General features: G+C 37.0%; 1 protein-coding gene across 1 annotated transcript in view; it reads left to right on the forward strand.

The window, feature by feature from the left end:
• LOC306876053 (receptor-type tyrosine-protein phosphatase N2-like) overlaps positions 1–14,954 on the forward strand; it is a 224,394-nt gene that overhangs the window by 191,607 nt on the left and 17,833 nt on the right. The window contains exons 12-13 of the mRNA XM_079426952.1: positions 5,895–6,110; positions 9,998–10,210. Of these exons, the coding sequence (XP_079283078.1) occupies positions 5,895–6,110; positions 9,998–10,210 (429 nt within the window). The remainder of the gene's footprint in view (positions 1–5,894; positions 6,111–9,997; positions 10,211–14,954) is intronic.

Raw genomic sequence — 14,954 nt, forward strand, 5'->3', positions numbered from 1 at the left:
AAGTGTGCATGCTACATATTATCTAAGTATGTGTAATACTAGTCCTGTGTGCTATATTAAATAAGGTAATACGCAGGACAATGTTTGGATAGTAATTGATTTATATCCTTTGAAGTCAATCGTAAAGCGTCGGTGAAGAGTCCTTCTCTGTCTGGCTCGTACAGACTGTAGTTGGCAGTAGGCGTTGCAACATTAGTTCGTTTTGATTGCGGTATAACGGGTTAAAGACGTGGGAGAAAGCTTAGCGCGAGCGATTCAGCAGGCACAGAAATCCCGAATAGTTCAACTAATGAGTGACAAGCTCTCCGTCCATTCAAGCTGGCCCTGTACCCCGCGCGCTGTGGGCAACATGTGGAGGCATCGCTATAGCAACCAGTGGATGTGACATGTGCTACAGACAGGACTCCAGTCTCGCTGAATGTAAGGAGGGGCTTCGTGGAAAAAAACCCGGCTTTTCAGTCGCACATGATCATTCAAAGGACAAGACAACCCACTGCAGCTTCTTATAAGTCTTTTGGAAATGTGGCGTACGATTTAGCTCGCCTTTTTTCTCCTGCGCTGCCTCAGTCTTTTTCTTTCAAACTGTTTTTTTTCCTTCGTTTCCGTTTAAAAAAAAACGTCTTCGAGCAGCTACGGTCTTTTGTTGAGGTGAACGCGAACGGGGAGGTTAAAAACTTTTCTTAGCTAGCGGGATTGCGAAAGGAGGCTGCAGTCGCCAGTCGGACATCTGCGGAATAGGGTCTTGAAAAGCATCCTTCGCGCGCTGTCCGACAATGGAACTAGGTAACTATCTATTGGACTTGCACTTGTCTGTTGATGCGCGTGCATAATGGTCGGTAAATAAATGTAACGAAGCTCTGAAAGCACCATTAAGCGGCACCTTACCTTACCAAAACTTATTGCGCATCCGGATGCATCTGGACTGATAATGAGTGACACTGTCCTGCAAGACATACGTGGCGGTGCTACAGCGTGAGACATTGCATCGTGCTTTTCCTTTCAAACGCTCCTGCTGAAAGAAGCTCGTGTATATAGTGTGTGCGATTTGATGGCTGAGATTGTTTGTAGACCGTTATGTAATTGATATGGGTCGTGAGTCTATGTAAGAGCTGAGCAAATGGTACAGAGTGCAAACAGAAACACCATTCTGTTTCTTTATTAAGGGAGGATCAATTGTTTAGCTGCTCAATTTGTGGGAAATCGATCGCACTGAAAGCAGTGTGTTCAGTCTGCGTGGGTCTTTGCGATTTGCAAATGATTTGGAGCCAAAAATAAATTATAATATAAAAAAGATTAATAGATAGGTAGATGGTGGATAGATACATTTTTTTTAAAAACTATTTGGTGGTCATTTATAAGGGCTAAGTAGTTTCTTTATCTCTGACCATTTTCATTTTTAAAAAATATTATACTGCTTTGGGGCAATAATGCTGAATAAACTTTGAGGACTTTACAAATTGCAGTGATCAGAGATTCACTGTATGCTTATTCCGTATATTCAGCTTTAATGTCTGACACTTAATGTAAATATTTTTATACACTGGATATGTCTAATCTCAAATTTACATTGAAAAGTTAACTTTAGTGAAATGTAATATATAATTGAAGTCATAATGTGTTTACATATATTCCCTGAAGCACAAATTAACAGAGAATGCAATTTAGACTATCTTTCTATATATAGTAAAACAGAAATATTTTTCTCACTTAATACAAATTTTAGTGTAGTTTTGTGTTGTGCAAAAATTTGTCAATTAAAAAAATTACACACATATATATATTTTTAAGATCTATAGGGCTGAGATTGGAGTGGATGGTTTTAAGGTAGAGCAATTATTGTGTGTAATAGTGAAAGGATATATGGGCGGCCCTAGTCTCAACCTTTCACCCGTCACAGTCTCTCCTCCACCCATCCCTTCCCTCCATGATTTAAATCAGCCGGTGCATCCCAAATCCATCTCCCTTTTGACCTTGCCCAAATATACAAATCGTTTTTTTTATCTTCTGTCCTTTAAAGAGCAAAAAAAGAGAGGGCAAAAGAACTTAAAAATCTAAACTCCACACATACAGATTGCTTAAAAAAGTTCATTGCTATCAGTGATATTTGTCTGGCCGTACGTTGATCTTTTTGTTTGGTGTTAAATTAATGTTTTACCTTGGCTTGGACAGTAGTCCTGAATTGAAGTGATATGTTGTATGGATGCTGATTCACTGTTCTACAAATGTTGTTGTTGCTGTTGTTTAATCACTTATTATAAAATGTACATGTATGTGGATTTCAGTTTTGTCAGTGTGGTAAAGTTTCAGTCAAGAGATTCATTAGCTGAAAGCTGAGGATAAGCAATATCTGATGACCCTGCAAACACACCCATTAATCCAGAAACACTTCTCACCCAGTAACATAGTTTTCCACTTCTTGTTTGCTATGTCTTGCTTTTCTTTTCTTTCTTTTTTTATGTATATCATATTATTAATTTTCCTAGATTTATTTTTTGTTTTATTTTAAATTATATATTTAAATGAAGAAAAACATTTCTTCACTGAAACAAATTTATGTGGAATTCTAGATACTTATAGATTTATACACACAGAAGTCTTTTTATTTCTGTGTCAAATGGGGATTTGAGAACCTTAGTAGTTTTTTTGAGAGAAAGCTTGATGTGAACTTGTCTGTCTTTTTTCAGTAGACTCCTGTGAATCAGAAATTTGCAAGTCCAATTTTATTCCCTACAGAAGAACAAACCATAAAAGCATAAAGGATTCTGTCACTCCCTCCCTTTTTTCCTTTTTTTACTGTCTCTTTTTTTTTTGTTTTCTTCTCTGCTTTTACGTAAACATGTTTTTGCAGGTTTTCTACTATAAAACTAAATGTGTTGCAGGAAGTGAGAAGATTTGGCACATTATTTCAATTGAAATAATCGGCAGATAATTTATTTTATAGAGAAATCTCGTGTTTTGAGAGTAAAGATTTAGGTAATTCCACAATACAACATACCGTGTAGAGTCTGCATTGCATTACTACATTTTTGCTATCTTCCTTTTAATAAGAGAAGGTATGTCATAGACTGGTTATTTCTTTGTCTTATTACTTTACTAATAATTCCTTAATGATGTAAAGATTTTTTATTATTATTTCAACTACATATATTAGTTGTACATGCACCAAAATAATATGTTTAGATCATAAGAAACATTTTTGCTAGCAATCATTTTATACACATAATACAAAATATTTTTGTCGACCTTTCTTTGATGTCGGTGCTTTATTTTATTTTAATTATATATATTTATGCTGTATGATTCGTTTTCGTAGTGTCGTATCATTAATTTCATATGCACTGTAATCTGCGTTTAACTTGGGAATAGACTACCTCAGAACAACATTTTTTCCATTTTTCTTTTATATCTTCTCTCCTGTTTTGGTCTATTTTCCAGTCCCTTGCTCAAATACCTAATGCATGTATTCTATTTAGTTATAATTAATTGCGGACATTATTTAGCCAAGCACAATTTTCTTTTCAGAGCCAGTTTTTCATGTTAGAGATCTTTTCATGTAATTCGATTGAGCGCGCTAAGCCTATAGAGGGATGGAGGGAAGGAAAGGGGGGGGGGATTCTATTCCAGCTCAATGCGCCCTCCTCTCTACACACTCTCCATGCAATGTTTGATGGGTGGAAAGCAAACCATTTCTGCTCCAACAAAAGCCCACAATCACAAAAAGTAGAAACTAATCCTTGGAAACTAAACCTCACATTTAGGTGCTAATATTTTCAGCAACGTGTAGCCAGTATATGGGGATTTCAGTATGTGATTAAATGGAGTGGCATATGTAATTAGAGCTTGATTTAAATATTTTGTGCTTCACAAATTTGCATTCAGTTATACAAGGTGTAGCAGTCCTAAATGTTATGTTTTTTTACCGCAATAACAAATGTGAAGTAGATTATAGTCATTGTTTCTAAAATACCGATCAGAGAAATCAATCGTGGGATGGCATCTTGCTTTGCTCGCATGGCTAATAGTTCTGTGATCAGTCGGTTGGCATGATAGCACTGAATGCGAATAGAGGCAGATTAAAAAACTCTGAACCCCATTCTAAAGGCCTCAGTCTATTCAGCCTCAAACAAGGCATTTGGAAACAATACTCCGCCAATCCCCCAGCAGCTTAGCCCCGGCTGTCAGCCCTCCCCCCGAGGGGCTAACAAGCCTGACAACCCCCTCTACAGTGGAACGTTAGTGGGGCTCGGACCTTTTAGGTACTCCCCCTCAGCTTAGCCCCTCTCCCATTTTATTAACTTGGAGGTCTGAGCCAATTCCCCCGTCCCGACCAAACTCAAGACTTGGAGGCTAATTAGCAACAAGCTGGTACAGTGAGGACCGACCCTAATTGCTCTGTGGTGGCATGCTTCGACCTGCCAAACAAGAGTGGAGCGGGCCTTCACTTCCCAAGTGTCGGCTTGAGGTGTATCTACATCAGTGTATAGGTAGTAAAAATTGCAAGCAATATATACGCATCTTGGTGCCTATTTTAAACTATCATATGAAAACACCAATTGGACATTATACTGTGATCTGTCGGGTGATATACATACTTACTGTATATCTTAACTACATCCTATAGTATATATTTATTACATATATATATCTTACATTTTTAAATATTTATATATGAAAATAATATTAGGTATTTAGAAAAATCTGTTGAAGGCAGGGTTTTATATGGGTTAATCTATGTAACTGTTGCATTTTTAAATATGCAAATTGCGATTTGTATTGAGTAACTGGCTTTTTTTTCTTTCTTTCTTTGTGTGTGTATGTTACTGTATGTTTTTTTGTGCATTGATGTAAAATGTATTATAATAAAGGCTAGTGAAAAAATATATATATTTAAATGTTATTACTATTTAAAATAACTCTTTTATGTTTGAATTTATTTTATATGTAACATATTCATATAATGGCAAAGCTGAATTTTCAGCAGCCTACCCCAGTCTTTAGTGTCACATGATCTTTCAGAAATCATTCTAATATGCTGCTCTAGAAACATTTCTTATTATTATCAATAAGTGCGTTTACATGCACCCTCTTAATGTGATTATAATAAAATTTTGGCAATATTGCGATTAAACTTTACCTCATGTAAATGCAATACTTCGATTTAAATAATGCAATTAAGCTCATAATCGCAGCAAGCATAATTGTATTAACATAGGTGGCGTACGCCGATTTTAATCGAAGTATACAGGCATGTAAACACCTTAATCACAGTATTGCCACTCTGACCAAAGTGCGTATGTGCTCGTGACATACATGAATGACGTGACACGCACCTGTAATAATACGGAGATTAGAAACGATGGAGGGGAAGAAAGCATCGCATTTCTGGGGAAAACACAACTCGCTGCCACCAGTCTCTCTTCCTTACCCTCATCCAGAAACACGACGGCAGCGTAGGCAAATGAATTGCCATCACATTTCTATGGTGGCGAAAAGGCATGAAATACAACAACCATAAGTGTTTAGCATTTGTCGAAAATAAATTAAAACAGCGGCCAGTAACACACCTACTCTTTCTGAGTCCATCATTTGTGCTGTGCAGTGGGATATGTGAATAATGGCAGTAAAAAAAATGAACCACAATTCTTAGCAAATAAAAAGAATACTGGAAATTGCATGTAAACGGGAGTGAAGAGGTTTGCTCTTGACATGTAAACATCATAATGCAATTAAGTCCTTACTCTGATTATTGGGAATAATCACATTATTTGTGCGCATGTAAACGTAGTCAATGTTGAAAACAGTTGTTCTGTTACATATAAGCTGTGTATGCATTATCTTGTTTTCAGTTCACAATGTCTCTGAGAGTTTCTCTTTCTACTCTGTTCTTATTTCAGAGGGGCAAACTGAACCACATCCCCGTGGTCAAACAGAGTCAAGTGGAGCCAGGCAACTTTTTGATTCTGGTGGTGGTTTCCATGGTTTTTATTGTGATGGTGTTGGGGATGTCGGGGGCTCTGTACTGCTTGCGCCATCGCTCCCACCATAAGCTGAAGGAAAAGCTGGCTGGTTTGGGAGGCTACACAGGGCACGATGCCACGGCAGCCTATCAGGTAGGAGCAGGCCGATTATTTCAGCCAATCATGTTTCTCTGACGTTCATTTGTGCATATTAACATGAATAAGCGTCTCTGTTTTTCCAGATATACTGAACAAGTTGTCCTCAACCAAGGTTATTTTTACTTCTCATTTCTTATTAACACACTCTATATTTGCGATCATCACCAGGTGTAGTGAAGGTTCTTAATGGTTCCAAAATTATTGTAGCTCTTTAACAAAAAGGCAATGCAATTCATTTAGCTTCTTTTCCTTAATTATGACCCATTGGAGCAGGCGCAGATGTCCTTGCACGACAGCGATGTTTAATATGAATCCTAATTGAGGCAGAGCCCTTTTTAGCAGGGAGATGAGTTTGTTGTCTGACCTTTCTTTCGCGGCTCCTGGAGGGAGGGCTTGCGGTGAAGGCTTATTGATTTTGTGTTGGGCTCAGCTGTACTCAATGAGACTGGATCGCAGGGTGCAAGCGCTTGGCTTCCTCCCCTGCCTTCAATATTTAATAAACCTCTCACACTTTGTTGAGAAGTCCCTTCCATAAACGTCGGCCCTATCAGTGTGGCAAAATAATCACCGTTTCTCAATATTATTACGGGCCAGTCACACATTATGTCTTGACACCTTTGTTATGTTTTCATTTCAGGTTTTAATTACTTTGTATTGATTTTAATTTGTGCATAATGTTGTCGTATCATGGTTTATTGTGAGAGCTTTCGGCCCTTTAGATCTGCCAGGTTGCTTAGGGTGTTTTTTTTTTTTTTTTTTTTTTTTTTAAGCTAATAAGATTAAAGGCGTAGACAGGGCTCTTACTGTGTAGTTGTAAGGGATTTCCAAACTGCTGTAGCTGGAATGAATGCAGTCTTGTGCACAGGGACTCTTACAGTGAATCATGCAATTAGAATCAGTTCTGCTGCAATGATTCTGTAGCAGATCTAAAAACACACACACACACACACACACACACACACACACCACCGTCACCAACGCCACCCACCTCCTCTCTCTCTCACACACACCCTCTCACATTATTACACTTTTATTTTATTCCTTCATCGAACACACGCATATTCACACTTATTTTTTCTCCCTGTTAATATCTTATTATATAACAACAAAAAAATTATTGTTGTAATAAAGTATAGCAAAGATACTTTTTGGTTTTGTTCCTACTTCTCTGACTTATTTTATTATTTTATTTTTACTTATATTTACTCAAAGGTGGAACAGGCTTAAACCGTTACTATTTTAAGCAATTTAAATTAAGTCATTAATCTGTATATTAACCGCAATTTATTTCCAAAATCTGGAAAAGGTCAGTCTTGTGAGACCAACGGTAGTTTTTCAATGCTATTGATGTTTTTATATCAGTACAATTCATGATCCTGTTTATATCCCTCACATTCTAACATTCTTATAAAATCCAATATCCACCAGGAATTTTTCATTAAGGAAAGTATGTTCCATTTGTGTTACCATGCACTTTTTTTTTTTATAATTTACCTTTTGTTAAGACATATGACATTAAAGTTTGTAATAACGTACATTATTTCAAGTAAAAACATGCTGTTAAAGTAATCTTTTTTAAAGAATTAGACATTAAAGGATCAAATCATTTTTGGGATTGATTTATGGGACTGGGTGCAGGCTGGTAGACTAGAGCATGGCACTAGCAACATCTAACTCACACTAATGAAAACATGATGATGTACACCTCGAGTGCACTGAAAATCACTTTAGATAAAAGCATTTACCAAAATGTTAAAGTTAATTGTGCTCAGGAACATGTAATTATTCATTTATTTTTAGTTTATATATTTACAGCTTTTACTGCTCCTTGCATTTCACTTTATTTACTGTTCCAGTCTGTTTTTCTAGTCAGTTTTGGAAATTACTTTGGATAAATATGGTTGATAAATAATTAATATCAACCTTGTTGGTTTACTGATTATAAGAGAGGCAAATGTATGCATAAATTTGTGCTGGCTGACATGAACATGATTTTATCAGGAAGTGGGCACTGTTTTAGCAGTTGGCACATATTTCTGCAGTTTTACTTGTTCTAAGTCAGAATGACTCATGATGACTCATGATGGACATCAGATAAGATTAAAGTTAAGGGTGGACTCCATCCTTTAGTCCGTGGCTGATTTTAGAGCTCTGTGGTCTCTGTTTAGCCCCCACCACCGTCTCTCCTGGTTTCTCTCACTAGGGAGCTCCATTAGTGAGAAAAACTTAACTTCCACCTCCAACCCCCACATTCCCTCACTGACCCTCCTGTCAGCCTCACTCTGCTCTCTTTTTTATCTGGGTGCTTTTTTAACTGTTGGACATTTGATCTCGAATGGGGTCATACTGTTGTTGTGACTAGCAACTGCTTCGAAAAGTAATTGTCTGTGCTGTTTCACCTGTGAGTAAATAAAATGGAAGGAAGGCAAAGGAAAAAAGAAATAATCACTGAGCACAATGCACAGAAGGTTTTTCACTGGATAAAACTGAAGCTTTTAATGCTTTTAAAATGGCTTTAAAATGTAAAAAAATGCTGTTGTGTTACAGCAAAAAACCTAGATGCTATTTGCCTGAAAATGCACATAGTTGCTTGAAGCTTTTCAGAATGGATTTAATTTCTTGTAAATCGTTGTAAACATTATGAGTGCATGTATTCAGAATTGTTTTGTTAGTGCTGTAAGCGATGTTAGCCATTTCACTATCTTCCACCACTGGCTTAGACTGCCCTCCTCCCTTTTCGAAATCCCTCCCCCAAAAATAAATCGTGATCTCACTGAACCAAAAGTGCAAAATGACTGACAGGCAGAGAGCATCCCATCGTCTTCTGATTGGCCTAAACAATAGCGTTCCGCACCCAAATTAGTTTTTCTATTAACAGACATAATATCTGAGGACTCCTTTTTCAGTGATATCTGTCAGGTAGTGCAGACATTTTCTGTGTGCTCTTCCATGAATAATTGCTCACAGCAATTATATGTTGAGAGGCAGGTTAGCAGGGATCTAATGACACATATGTGAGAGAATCCCGCTCGTACACTGAAACATCAACCTGATATCCTCATAGAGTCACTGATCTTTGACAAGGTGATTTTAAAAATCACCAGCAAACAGCAAAGGGCTGTTTATTTCTACTTTTCTTTTGCTTTCAGTCTGCTGCTTTGTTTCATTTGGATGAAGTGACAAATGGTTGATAAAAGCTTGGAATTATAATTCATGAAAGACATGAGTGATGGTAATGTAGCCATTAAGGCCAAAGGAAAGACTTAGCAGGATAGCAGTAAATACAATCTTTTGCTGTTGGTTGACAAATGCAGTGGCTATATGCTGAGAAAGAGAGTTAGATGTATTTTGTAAATAAATTGCTAATACTGAATGTTTTTAGTGGCATTTTATGAACAATTTGGTCACAAACTCTCATACTGTAAGCAAATATTATGCATGCATTTGATTTATTATATATGTAAATGGATTCTATTTTAGGGTGAACCCTTATCTATGAACCTTGTGTTTAAATATGACTGGTAGCATTTAGTAATTATTTGCTCCACTGGTGGGTTGTGAGTTTATGCAGATGAAAGATTTCATCTTGTAGAGCAGACAGTGACGTAATGTGTTGTTGGCTGTATCATGAACCCACTCCGAGATGCAAAGTGGAGATAAATGAAATAGAGTTTACTTGATCCAGAATGCTGATGTGGTATCAGTTTGAAGTCATAAGATTTTCTTATATAAATACCCATTATAATATTCTAAGCATAATAGCCAGTGCTTTGATGCTGTATTTTGTGTGATTGATCATTTTACTCTTTAGAACAGCTTTATGAGGTTCCCCAGATAATATCTTCACAGTTAAGACTAATGTTTGTCCACTTTCTCGATAGGATCTCTGTCGTCAGCGCATGGCGGTGCAGACATCAGAGCGTGGAGACCGTTCAGAGGTGTTTCACCCATCGCACACGTCACGCATTAACAGCGTGTCCTCACAGTTCAGTGATGGACCGATGCAGAGTCCCTCCACCCGCAGCAGCACATCCTCCTGGAGTGAAGAGCCTACCCAAACCAACATGGACATCTCCACTGGACACATGATACTGGTAAACAGTTTAATATATGCTTACGTGAACACTGGACAGAGACTATTAAACACAATGACTTATACTACTCACACTCTCCATACACAGCCTCTGTCATTGTAGTCATAATCAGGATGAACATAAACACACTTTATAGATATCAAACATGTGCCTCTTCTCCTGTCTCTATCTCTTTGTTTTTCCTTCACCTCTATCTCACATCAGTCACTGATTTCAGATTTTGGGTTTGTTTTTGCTCTGAATTGGACTGCAGGGCTCCATGGACGCTGGCTTTTCTGACACAATGGATTGGTTTAATTTCGCCCTAACTTTTGTTTTATTCATCTCAGCACAGTTTCGACAGGAAAGACTGATAGGTGCCTGGTAGCGTTGTGTTCATTACCGAGCAGGGAATCTATCATACATCCTGCTGTGGAGCAAAAGACAGCCACTGAGTTGATTCATTTAGCATATTGTGTTTTCCTGTAATGGATGTCCCTTATTGAGATTGTTTAAGGTTTTTTCAGCAATATAATAAAACCGTGTGTGTTGTTAGGCAGGAATGCATGTGCTAAAGTGTACACAATTACAAAGCCATTGTTCAGACATTCAGAAGTTTGCAAAGTGCTGTGGTAATGATTTAATTAATTCTTCAGTTGTTTTGAAGCATCTTGTCTTCATAAACACACAGCAAGGATAGTAAAACATTTGGTAGTTCACGCTTATAGACTGTTAGAGAAAATTTGATTTCTACACACCCTCAATGTGATGATGTATAAATGTGCATTACATTCTGAGCAGTGCAATAGTGCTTACATGTAGTAGTTGATATTTGATGTTTGCCAATTTTCACCATTGGCCAATAAGTTTTCTGTTTTGCTGTTAACCATCTGCAATGTGTCTTTTATTTTGACATCTCCCAGACTTTTATTTTGATGCACAGGAACTCCCATTCTCTGTCTTTGTTAGTTTGCTGTATATATTTAACTGTAATTATTAATAAATTATTGGACAGTAATGTTAAACAAAACAGACTATTATTAGTAATAGAAAAGTGAACACTATTATACTTGTATATCACTAGTATTCAGCAAATATGCATTTATCATTTAAACAAGTCTTTGAATATATAATACATTTTTACTATTAGGTATTTACTTTCTTTAGTCATGTTCCTTTTTGGTCATTTAAATATTTCTTTATTTGTAAAAATGCTATAATAGGATAGCAGAATCAAGAAGTTGCTATCTTTTTTGTAATTCAGTTATGCAAATAAAATATTATTTTTTTCCATATAAAAAAAAAATATTTAGTAAATATTACATTTCTAAATTGTATTGCAATAGTTATTAAATAGTGTGATTTAAAGTTGTGATATTAAATTAAATAGTGTGATATTATATATATTGGCTTTATGTTGACCATATATTGGCCACACTGTTTTGTAAGATATCAACATCGGCCATGAAAAATCCATATTGATCGATGTGCTACAGAAAACCTCAAAATCACATCTCTAAGCAATGACTGCAGTACTAGCTAGTGCAGTGTACTATCAGAGGTTACTGCTTGTACACTATCCATCTCTCAATTGGTGCAATCAAAGACGGGTTATGAAATAATAATTATTCTGATAGCGTAATCTCTTAGTATGTCAGGTTGCTATAAGGCATCTGTTTTCATCCCTCCTCAAAGATAAGAGCAAAGCTAGAGAATACATTCTCCATAGCCCAGCCTCATATGGAGCTGCCCAGCATTATAATGGCACCCTGTTTTGCCATCATATTTTGATTGACAGTCCTACAGCTTTTTTCTCATTGGTTTAACATATACTTTGTATGGGTCAGATATGCATGTTTTATGTGCATAAAATGTGAGGCTTAAATCAGATATTATGACATAAAAATGGTTTAAGAGTCTGACATTGCATTAAATATCATGTACTTCTCTACTATATAGAATGCAAAAAAGAATACACCAAAGAGTTGTATGTCCAAATAAGAAGTATCCGAGAACCATTAGGCGAAAAGTACCCAGATGGCCTACTACTTACGCTGAGATTCAATGGACACTTTACTATCCCATGAGGCCATAGGAGAGGATTTGTGAATGGCAGTAAAGCGATGCTACTGACGCTGTAAGTCAGCATCACCAGAATTTGGTTCATACTATATATAACATACTATTTAACGGCCGCATAGTAAGTTCAATTTCAGATGTAGTAACTACTCAGACAGTATGTGATTTCGGACACACTGTGAGATTTAGCCCAGATATCTGACCTTTTTATTATATATAGCTACTGCAGGATGATGAAGAACTAATTCAGAACCTTGGACAGCGCCTCAGTTCATTGCTGTTGCTCCACTGCACTCTGTGTTTATTATTCATACGTGCAGCATGGACATGGTGAAAGATAATGCAGGAGAGAGACAGGTTTTGTCTTTTTTTGAGTAGAGCAACAAATCCTTGATATGCTCAGTATGAAATGTGTATATGTGTGTATGCATTTGAAAGCCAGCAGTTTCAGTTATTTAGTGCTTATTTGACATTGCTTAAAGAAGTGATGGAGTGATTTTTTTCAGTGTGAAAGGGGAGAAAAGGGTCTGCCGTATGTCAGGGAGAAGTACCTCAGTGATTAAATGGTTGGCTAGTTGCCAAATCCCTCTGTCTCTGATTAAATCACGCATCATCTTGCTAATAGAGGTGGTATTAGAGAAGGCAAATAGAGTTACTGTTACATATGGTCTCAGAAACACACACACACTGCTCCATCAACCATCTGTAACATAAAAAACAAGAAAATCTAAAGGAAAAACTTCTGTCCAGAAGGTCAGATAAATGTTTGAGAAGAGCAAATTGTCCTCATAACAGCCATATGTGGCCACTTACAGATGCCTTTTGTCCGCTCACAGCACTCAGACAGAACTGGAGAAGTAAACTGAGTGCTGTGTAATTTGTTTCTCTTGTGATATGTAACTTGAAGGATGAGAACATTTTAAGTGCAGCTGCCTGTCACGGTTTACCCTGGTAAAATGGCAGTGGTTTTGTCGAAAAGTGTTCTGGTTGTTATTAAGTAAAGGTAGATAGAGATCAATAGAGATCATGACTTAGTAAGATTATTATGCAGGAGATTTTTAATTATTCTTGTGCATTATTATTCATCTATTTACACTACAGTTCAAACGACTGGCTGAGTAAATTATTTTTTTTGTTGTTTTAGGAAATTAATACTTTTATTCAACAAGGACACATTCAGTTGATCAAAAATTATTATAAAGACTTTTTCAACATTTTTTTTCAAATAAGAAATGTGATCTTTCTGTTAATCAAAGAATCCTATCCTGGTTTCCACAAAAGTATTAAGCAGCACAACTGTTTTTTTTACATCGGTAATAAGAAATGTTTTTTAAGCACCAAATCAGCATATTAGAATGATTTCTGAAGGATCATGTGACACTATGCTAAAAATTCAACTTTGCCAATACAGGAATAAATGATATGTTAAAAAATTAATTTTAATAGAAAGCATTAAATGCAGCCTTGATGACCAAAAACATTAAAAAAAATCTTACCAACCCCAAACCTTTTATGGAAATAGCTGTGCTTTAAAATGATAGCAGTGATATTTGTGTCTTTAAACTAAAAGGAAAGCCTTACGACACCTAGACATTATTGGCCACTGGCCACATTTTTCTCCTGTTTGAGTTAATCTTATTACAGTAGCATTTAATCAGAGTCTTTTCTCCTTCACTAAATCATGAATTCCATATGAACCATAATGTCTTCTATTAAGCGACTTGCCACACGGTTCATCATCTCTTAAAACAAGGTCTCTCACACACATGCCCACTGTTCAGAGGAGTGCAAAATGCTATTCAAATAAGAAAAAATATATCTGTATAAAAAATGTTCTATAAATTTTATATTTAGAATGTTTTAAAAGGGCACTTTTGGCATGCTGGAACATTTGAATTTGTGTCAAAGCCCTGCGAGATTACGGATTGTTGTCTGTGTACGGGCCAAGAGGATTCTTGACATTAGGTTATGAGTGTGTAATTTGTTTTGACACAATAAACTCATAAACACACATTCACATGCCCACATGCACAAAGTAAACCCCTTCTTGTGAGTTAACAATGGGAGGCCAGAAATAAGCAGCCAAAAAACAAGACACCAACCGCCAAACAACACTTATGCTCTTACGCTCTGGCCAGCGACAGTCCTCTGAGCTCTCTGTCTGTATCTCTCTCTCTCTTTCTCTCTCAGTCTCTGTCTCTCTCCCTCCACTCCCCTTTGTCTCAGTTGAATTCAATTTGGGCTTCTTGGGAAGGCGGCTTAAGCTCAGACAATCTTATCAGCATTTGTGCAAGCAGTGAAAAGGAGTGATTGAAGCAGGCTGAAGAGGCACTGGTGTGCCCAGGCCTTTCAGGAGTCTTAATTGCATGTGTGATTGTCAGGACGAGCCCCCTCCCTGCAACACCCCTTTTTCTACCTCTCTCTCCCTCTCTTCTCCTTTGTGGTGCATGTTTAGGATTACTGTCTACGATTCCCGTGCTGAGCGGGTTTGAGCTCTTGTCTGTCTGAAGGTGGATAGGTGAGTGATTGTATTGTTGGGAAGAAAGAAATCACAGAAAGCGATAGGTTGGCCTTGGAGGTTAAGCTGGATTATAGCAGACGAATGGAAACTTGCTATGGAGCTTTTTTACTCGCCGGACTTAGGGAAGGGATGGAGACTTAATTCAAAAACGTTTACATGGGAAAG

Source organism: Barbus barbus (genome assembly GCF_936440315.1).
Source record: "Barbus barbus genome assembly, chromosome: 1".
In the NCBI taxonomy this organism is placed as follows: Eukaryota; Metazoa; Chordata; class Actinopteri; order Cypriniformes; family Cyprinidae; genus Barbus; species Barbus barbus.